At 39.9% G+C, this 9,992-nt stretch overlaps 1 protein-coding gene across 1 annotated transcript; it reads right to left on the bottom strand.

The window, feature by feature from the left end:
- Positions 1-7,083: 7,083 nt before the first annotated feature.
- LOC124969106 (olfactory receptor 7D4-like) lies at positions 7,084-8,022 on the bottom strand. The gene has a single exon (XM_047531934.1). The coding sequence runs from the start codon at positions 8,020-8,022 to the stop codon at positions 7,084-7,086; it is 939 nt and encodes a 312-aa protein (XP_047387890.1).
- Positions 8,023-9,992: the final 1,970 nt, after the last annotated feature.

Genomic DNA, 9,992 nt, shown 5'->3' with positions numbered 1-9,992 from the left:
TGCAGAGGAGGGTCTGGAAAAAGGGAGACATCCCTGGTGCTTCCAAACGAAGCCACCTCTTGGAGAAGACCCTGCCTAATGAATGGCACTGACTAAGGAGCTGCCCTTAAGTTCTCTATGAGTGACCCCTGTGGGAACTCAGCTGACTCTTTAACAGACAGGAACAGGTCAATTTGACCAGCTTGATCTTAGACACCTAGCAAAACAGTTAAAACCAAAATATAGTCATTCTTGGGCATTTAAAAGAAATAATAGTTAAATGTAACTTAAGATATACACTTTTGTTAGTCCATTAGAATAAAGAGTGGAAACTCTAAAAGAGAGATTCTTAGGCAAATGTGCCTGATAACTATCAATACAAACTGCCAGAGTCAGAAGTTTTTAGTTAGTTTAAGGTCTACAGGCACAGGTAGGCTTAATCTATGTTTGCTAGTTACAGAAGAATAGAGATCTCTACTAAATGTTGTGTTTACATTCCTGATAACCTGGAAATGTTAAAGTTCCCAAACAAAGGCCTTGTCCTCTCCAGCCTTTGTTAGGGCTTGTTATGGGAACAACTTCTCAGTTCTTCCACCCCCTGGTGAGGAATTATTGACTTCTTTTATCTTCATGATATTCATTGGCATGTCCCAGTTTCTGCAACATTTATCTTGTACTAATCTCATTTCAGTACTCATGTCTTTTTGTTCTTCTCTCATATAAGCACCCACCCCCAGATGCCTTTACAACCTGCTTTTCCCCAGCCAGACTTCAACCATGGACCCTTCGATTGACCCAATTTTTAAAAGGAAACTCCAAACTTCTTGCCCCATGCTGCCCCTTCCAGCTCGAAGAAGCTAGAGCGGTCATCATCTCCCTTTCCCTACAGCAGTAAGGAGTTCCTAAAACTAGAGGGGTAAATGAAGCCAGAATTGGGGACAAGTAGTTAGTGTAGAAATAGGGGATCAGTCAAATTGAGGATATGAAGTCCATGAAAGCCATCTGCAGGAGAAATCTGCTTTTATTTTTCTTTAATAAAGCTTACTTTCTACTCTATGCTTGCCTTGGCATGCTTCTCTGGCGTTATACATCAACACCTGAGGAAGCAGGAGTCGTCACCAGTAAACAGCGGCATCAGGGGGGCCTGTGGTAATTCAGTCTGATGTGGTGTAGACTGAAGAGTTCCTGAGGTGCACCCTCTGTGGTTACTCCTACAGTAGGAATGGAAGCCCCTAGTAGGGATAGTGGTGGAGTGGTTTCCACTGACACAATTGAAATTGGCTATTCCTTGAAAGTGATTCTGCTATTGGTCTTTTGATTTGTGTTCAAGGGCCTTAAACACCTGTTGGATATGCTCAAGACCCTGGGCTTGATCTCCAGCAAAGGAAAATAGAAAGGAAGACAGATAATAATAATTGAAGTACTTTGAAATAGGTACATAATGTTTAGAGCCACAAAATTTACTATAGTCATTATGGAACCAATCTAGGTGCCTGTTGACAGATGAAGAAAATGTGGAATATAAACACAATGGTGTTTTACTCAGCCATAATTAAGAATGAAATTATGTCATTTACTGGTAAATGGATGGAACTGGAGAATATCATGCTAAGTGAAATAAGCCAAACTTGGAAAGTCAAGGGTCAAATGTTTTCTCTCATATGCAGAAGTTAGAGAGACAAAATGAATTTTTAAAAAGGGGGATCTCTTGAAATTAGGAGTAAAATCAGTAGAGTACAGGAAAGGGATGAAGGGGAAGGGAGGAGGGGTAGAAACAGGAATGAAATCCACCAATTGTGCTACATGCACATTGGAATATTGCACAATGAATTCCAGTTTCATGCATACGTATAATGTATCATATAAAACTAAATTAATAGAAGGGAGGCCATTAGGGAAGAGAGAGGGAATGGGGTGGAGGAGGAGGAGGGAGGCACTGGGAAAGGAATGAAGGACTTTATATTGTGTTCAAGTGACCACGTCACAGTCACAATGAACCCATTGTCATGTAGGATCATAATGCACTAATAAAGGACAAGAAAGACACAAAAAATAAAAAGTAAAAAATAAAAGGAGAATGAAGAGGAAAACCATGCTAGAAATAAAAATAAAAGGGGGAAATGAGAAAGAAGAAAAGAGAAAAATTTCAATTAAAGAATTAAAGATTAAAATAAGATGAAAGGAAGAAAAATGAGAAATAAAAGAAAAGATGGAGTGAAGAAAAGAAAAAGTCAAAAGTTCCTCCCAGCCAAGGTGCTTGGAGACACCTCTATGATCCACCACCACACACTGGTCACAGCTGCAGCTGCAGGTGGCCCAGGCCTATAACCCAGCTACTCAGACGACCAGGCAGGAACATCTCAAGTTCAAGGCCAGCCTGAGCAACTTAGTGACCCTGTCTCAAAATAACACATAAAAACAGCTGGGGATGTAGCTTGGTGTAGAGCACCCCTTGAGTCAAACCCCAGTACCAGGAAAAATAAATCAAATACAAGGATGTGTAAGTGTGTCCTTACATATTCATGCTCTAGAGTGGAGATGTTTTGTATTAATATCAGCAGAGATAATGGTCAAAATATATAATTGATGGATTTAATTACAAATATTTAAGCATTATATAAATCAATCATCCTAGAAAATTGAAAGATATATTTATGATTTAAAAATAAAGATTTACAGGACTGGGGTTGTAGCTCAGTTGTAGAGCACTTACCTAGCACGTGTGAGGCACTGGGTTTGATCCTCAGCACCACATAAAAATAAATAAATAAATAAAGATATTCGGTCCATCTACAATTAAAAACATTTTAAAAAATAAAGATTTACAATCGTTATTATTAAAGTCTGGCAATGTGAATTAACTCAAGACATAAAAAGTAAATTTAAACTAATTGAGTCTGTGAAGGTGGAAAGGAAAGTCTTCTCTGAAGTAGGGATGCTTGGCTGACAGGAAGGAAGAGTTCCTTTCTTAATTAGAGGAAGGAAAGAAAAAGGGAAGGAAGGTAGGAAGGAAGGAAGGAAGGAAGGAAGGAAGGAAGGAAGGAAGGAAGGAAGGAAGGAAGGAAAGAAGGAAAGAAGGAAGGAAGGAAAGAAGGAAGGGACGGAAAGAAATCTAGGCTGAGAGGAGAGAAGGTGTGGCTGTCCTGTCAGGTGGAGAGCTTACACTGGCAGTGGTTAGGAGAGGCTCAGTTGAAGGAGAGCAGGGTATGAGGGTCAGCAGGGACAGAGCTTGTGAGGCCCACAGCATGGCTTTTTGTGGTTTTTCTTGATGTTGCCCTCATACTGGCAAACTTATATTTATTTGTGGACCTGAGTTTGTGACAGTTTTCTCTCATATTTCTTTACAGGAATTGACACAGTACCTCTCACCGAGTAGGTGTTCAACAAATGCTAACCTTGGTTGTGTAACAAAGATTAAGACCAGCATGTTGACTCTAGCACAAAAAAGAACTAGGACAATGAAGAGAAATCATAACAACAATCACAGCAGAAAAATGTCCTTGAGAAAATTGAGCAGCTAATACTGTTCTTAACAGCCAGGCCAGAGTGTCCTCAGACATGAGGAAACCAGAAATAACTTCTGAACTCAATAAAAAGTGATTGTTGGAAAACCCCAGTAAATAGGAAATTCTACGATAAAATATTACTGATATTTGTGGTCAGCTCATGAACATAGCAAGAGAACATACTCAACTTCGATCGTTCAGTATTCTCCTGAGAACTGAATTGTCCTGAGAACCAAACAACACAAATGATTATATGGTTATATATATAACCAGTGGCCACTGAAGTGAGCAGATAATGACCATGACAACAGCCACAATATGAAACTATTCAATGGTGTCATTAAGTCGGGTCTGACAGCAAGCCTAGGTAGATTACAAAAGAAACATCCAATGACATTGAGCACAAAAGAGACATTACCTCATGCAGAATGGAACGTCAGTGAGCAGTTACAAATAAACTAATTGAAACAGGGAATCTAATAGGGGCCTATCATTCATGGGGGAGCATGGAGAAGAGAGGAAGACTCTCCAGAAAGCCCTACCTTCAAGGAATGGGCACTTCTGACTTATTGGATAAGGTTCTGAATTCCAAGAAATGAGGACAAGAAGCAGAATGAGAGCTGGAAAAGATGATTCAGGGGGAAACAAAGTAACTTGCACATACTTTAAAATGACCAATGGGGGGAAATTGGACAATATGCTGATAAGGTACTTAAAGGGACTGAAAGATTATGTAAAATAATATTCCTACAAGATAGCACCCCAAGAAAAAAGGAGGGACAGCGTGGCACAGGAGGAGGAGGGGAAATTAGCCAAACATTAAACTTCTCCCAGTAGATCCAAACATTAAACTTTTCCCAGTAACAATGGGCCCTGAGGGAAAAAGGCAAACTTTCATCCCTTCCCAGGTTCATCCTCAGCCTCTCCACCAAAAGCAAACATTTTCCCCTTACCAACCCCAGGGCATCTTGAAGGAAGCAGGCAAATACTGAAATGCTGGGCCCTGGACTTTGAACTTTCCCCATTGCAAATTAGCCCTAAATGGAGGCACAGCAAATATTGAAACTGGGAAACAATGGATTCCAGGGAAAGAAAAGCAATGGGCAAGATGTGAGTACTCATTCCTCAAGATCTGGACTCCTATCTCCCCAGAATGAGTTTCAACCTTTTTACAACTACCTTTCTAAGTTAAAGTTTTAACCTGTACAACTAGTCCCTGACTCTCCAAAACTGCATGTCCGCAGGCTCCAGTGAAACTATAAAAACCAGACTCCTTCTGTAACCTGGGGGCCAGCTTCATACCCAGAAAATGGGCCCTGCTGTGCCTGATTCATGCAGAATAAACTTCTCTGCAGAATAAAGCACAGCTTGCTGATCCAAGGTTTGCTTCCCATCTCCTATCTTCATCATTTGTGGGCCATGAGCTTAAAGTAACCAATGGGAGCAAATGGGGTAAGGTCTTCAATCAAGTCTGTATAGGGAAGAGAATGCCTTACAGCTAATTTCCAGACATTGGGGCCTTGGACTTCTCTCTCCTGCTCAATCCACTGCACTCTACTTAGCAGAGTGCTACTTCTACCTTCACCTTCAATAAATCTGTACTTTGCCTGTTACCTGGTGTATCTTGCTCAATTCTTTGTTCGGGACACCAAGGACCCGATCTGGACACCCCAACGATAGCATAATCAACACAATTATGAAATGAGCACAGATTCAATAAGACATTTCTCCACAAAAGATTTATTAACTGCCAACAAGCACCTGAAAAGATGCTCAATTAGTCATAGGGAAACACAAATCAAAAGTAAAATGAGATACTGCTTCACAGTCAATAGAAAACTTTAGTTTATATGAAATTGAAGGTGACAAGTTTTGGCACCCATTTAAAGACACCAGAACTTTCACACAATAGAATGGGAAACATGTCACCTACAACAAAAAGCAGTTTATTGATTCCTCAAAAAGTTGAATATACCATTGCCTTATTACCCAGTGATTCACTCCTATGTATATATTTCCCAATCAACTGATAGCAATATAACCATGCACTGTTTAACCACAAGAAATGCATCCTTAGGCAATTTCACTGTTGAGCAAGCATCACAGAGTCATTTACATAAACACATCCTGGGATGTACTAGATGACCTCACCTTATGCGATCACCATCAAATATACAGTCTGTCACCTACCAAAGCATTGGTATTTCAACACACAACTGTACTCAAATAATAAATGTGCATGAATATCCATAGACAGCACTGCTGTTCACAATACCAAAATGGTAGAAATTAAACAAAAGTCCAACAAAAGATTAAAAATAATGAGTGATGCATACATAAAAAAAATGTTCAGCTACAGAAAGAAGATGAATAGTTAACATTAACTCCCCCCCGCAAAAAAAAAAAAAAAAAACAGAGGAGGAAGGAGAAAAGTTGTGAAGGAGGGAATGGGAGGAAAAAAGAAAACAAAGATGAAGAAAGGAGGATTTTGAAAGGAAAACTGCAAGGATCACAAAGAATGAAGCAGGTGTCAGGGTTATCCAAGGCATGATATCACCATGAATCATAAGAGCACACTGCTTTCAAAGGCAGACTCCAGTCTTCTCGTTCAAAATCCAACCATTGTTGTTACAAAAACTAAGATAGCAAAGGTAGGAACTTGTGCTCAGTGCAGACTCTTTCTCATGCACCACTGAAAGGGCATCTTCCCTTCAGAAATCATGTGAGTGAGAGAAAATGCGTCAAAGAACTCTTTGCAGGATAAGTAAAATCAAACATATAAATCAACAAGCACAGGACAGACCTGGAAAGCACTCTGGTGATTTTCATTCCACTTCTTCCAGGGAAAATGAGAATATGTTCAAGTTCAAATAAAGAACAGTAACATTCAAGCAATAAGTTCTGAGAAAACCATGACAGCACTTGATATAAAGTTCTCCAATATTTTTCAATTTCACATAATATTGTCATCAGTTTTGATATAATTACATAAGCATGGAATATAATTTGCTCTAATATAGTTCCTAATACTTCCTCTTTCCTTTCCATCATCCTTCTTCCTGTTCATTGTCCTCCACTTTCCTGGTCTCCTTCTATTTATCTTATAGTTTTTTTTGTTTTGTTTTTGTTTTTTTTTTTTAGTGGCTAGTAGGTATACATAAAGGTAAAATTCACTGTGGTATATTCATAATGTACATAGGATAGTTTGGTTAATTTCATTCCACCATTTTCCCTTATCCCTTCTTTATGTAAAATAGGAAATTTCAGAATCATAAGAGCACACTGCTTTCAAAGGCAGACTCCAGTCTTCTCGTTCAAAATCCAACCATTGTTGTTACAAAAACTAAGATAGCAAATAAGAAACTTTACCAATTGTGATACTTTATTGACCATGTATATGGAAGAAAATTGAAAAGAGATTAGTAAGGGAGTTGTTGGGGAGAAATATACACAAAAATGCACATAAGTGAAGTCATAGAAAATAGAAAATATTTATTTTATGTTTTTTAGGAACAAAAAAAAAGAGAGCCTAGATATTCAAGTTTATTATTTGCATTATGGAATAGACTCTCCATTTGGTTCTGAGGTTAGTGATCCATTAGGGACAAGAGACTGCTCTGCTGAGAAGCCTCCTCAGGGCATCCTTCATGTCCTTGTTCCTCAGGCTATATATGAAGGGGTTTAGCATGGGGGTGACCACAGTGTACATCACTGAGGCGATCATGGTTCTCTGGGAAGAATGAGTCACAGCAGAACTAAGGTAATCTACAAGTCCTGTTCCATAGAACAAGAAGACCACACAGAGGTGGGACCCACAGGTAGAAAATGCTTTATACTTGCTTTCAATGGAAGACATTCTCATTAGTGAGGAGACAATCTGAGAGTAAGAGAAGAGGATCCCAGTCATAGGAAACATAACTAGTAGGGCAGTTGACACATACAGAAAGATATTATTGATAAGGATATCAGAGGTGGCCACGTTGAGAAGCTGAGCCAGTCCACAGAAGAAATGTGTGATTTCAGTGCCAGGGGAGAAGGTCAATCGCTGTATCAGTAGAATATCAATCAGGGAGACCCAGAACATGAGGAACCAAGACAGCATAACCAGGAGGACACAGAACCAGGGATTCATGATGACTGTGTAGTTCAGGGGGTGACAGATGGCTACAAAACGGTCATAGGCCATCATGGTCAGGAGGAAATTATCCATTCCAGCAAATGTATTTAAAAAATATGCCTGAGTCAGGCACTCTATGTAGGAGATGTCTTTCTTCTCTTCCTGGATGTTCACCAGCATCTTTGGGACCATGGTGGAGATGAAGCAGATGTCAATGAAGGACAGGTTGGAGAGGAAGAAGTACATGGGGGCATGGAGGTGGGAGTCAGAGCTGACGGCCAGGATGATGAGCAGGTTCCCCAGCACTGTGACCAGGTACATGGACAGGAACAGTCCAAAGAGGAGGCGCTGTAGGACTGGATCATCTGAGAGGCCTAGGAGGAGGAATTCTGACACACGTGTGCAGTTTTCTGCTTCCATGGAGCTGATGTATCTTCTGGAGAAAGAGGCAAATGCAGTGTTCACAGAAAAGCCAACAGGCATCTCAGGTAAAGTTTTCTCCTTACAATGTCACCCTTGGACATCATTCATCCTGTGTTGGGTCCTGCCAATGACTGACTCACTTAGCCAAGTCACACACCATTTTCAGTTAATGTGTAAAGTTATCTCGATCTATTCAGGATGGAAGAAATCTCCATCTTTTTACCAATCACTCACTCCTGGACATCAACTTTTTTTCTAAACTGTGTGAAGACCTTTCAGGATCTGCTCCTGGTAATACTAATACTTATTCATTTGCATAGCTATAAAACAGTGATTAAACCTAGATTTTTAAATCCAAGAAACATTTATTCTGTGACTTGACACTTCATAGGTTTGTGAGGATTAAGTCCCATGACATAATATTTTTCTTATGAAATGTATAATTACTATCACTATGTTTTTGAAGGTTTGAAAGTACCTTGTGGAGTTGAACATCAACAAGTTATTATTGTCATATTAATATGATATTTTCATTGTTAAGCTCCTCTTTTTATGATGGTTATTTTTAATGCATAACTCTCCTAAGAATGGTAGAGGGACATTTAGAAATTGGCATCTTGAGTCAGACTTCCCTTAATATGAATTTGGTTTATCAATGCACCACCTGTGTGGGTTTTTTTTCTGTTTGTTTTAATGTTTTTATTAGTGCATTATAGTTACACCTAAAGTGGGGCTCATTTTGGCATATTCATAAATGCATATGATATAATGTGTTCTCTTTCTTTCCCCAATATTTCCCCTTTCCCTCCCTTTTTCTCTCCCCCTGCATCATACTTACACATAATGTGGGTCTCACTGTGATATAGTCGTACAGGCATTGGGCATAATTGAGTCAATTTCATACCACTCTTCCTCCCCTTTCTCATCCTTCTTCCTCATCCTCAACCCTCTTCCTCTACTTTTCTGTTCTCCCTCCAATTTTCATGAGATTCCCCCTTTCATCTGAGAGAAAACATTTGACCCTTGGCTTTATGCATCTGTGTGTTCTTGAGAAAAATATTTAGACTCTCTTCAATGTATATCCTTCATCTTTGTGGTAAGAATCATAAATATTTGCTACATGGTATGATTGGACAGTGAAATCAAAAGAGATAATTCATGTAATTGTTCCACTGTGATTTCTGTAACATTATTAATATTCATTAACACTGAATATTTCCTATGTATGAGTTTTCTGTGGGGTGGGAGATACTGGGGATTAAACTTGGGGGTGCTCAAGCCCTGAGCCACATCCCCATCCTTTTTATTTAGAGACCAGCTCTTGCTAAGTTGCTTAGGGCCTTGCTAAGTTGCTGAGGTTGGCTTTGAATTCCTGATTCTCCTTCCTCAGCCTCCCAAGCCACTGGCATTACGGGGTATGCGCCCAGCTGAGCTTTTGTGCTTAAGCATCATAATACATGGCTACTGTTTGTCAATACCACTCTTAACTGGGGCAACCATGAAGGTTGAAATTCTAATTCACATTAATACGACATCTGTGGTGTCTCTTTTAACTGCACAGAGCCCTTGAAACTAATGACGCTCAGGAAGGCTGCCTTCAGGGAACACTCACCAGGTGAAGTATTGCCAAAGGAGGAAACACTGTGTGGACCACAGAGAGGAGGAAACAAAAGCACACCACCATTAAATTCAAGTATCAAGCCTCTGTAGGGGTGCACACTTGTAACCCAGTGTTGGCTGGCACCCAGGGTGGCTGTAGTTAGTCTCCCTCACTGAGGCTTTTGGGGCTATGATTTTAGAATGCACCCAAGGTCATAAACCCCTGATTCAGCTTACATACTCAAGGTCATAACATTTGCTGGTAAGCATGCATCCAACTATGTAACCTCCTGACCCTGTGCCTTCTTGGTCTAGTCTGAATATAGAAAAGGCCTATGGAAATGGCCGGGAGTGGAAGGGCTGCTGTC

The sequence above is a fragment of the Sciurus carolinensis genome, chromosome 17 (genome assembly GCF_902686445.1).
Source record: "Sciurus carolinensis chromosome 17, mSciCar1.2, whole genome shotgun sequence".
Lineage (NCBI taxonomy): Eukaryota > Metazoa > Chordata > Mammalia > Rodentia > Sciuridae > Sciurus > Sciurus carolinensis.
Note: the sequence above shows the minus strand (reverse complement) of the source record. Positions and strands in the feature narration are given on the sequence as shown.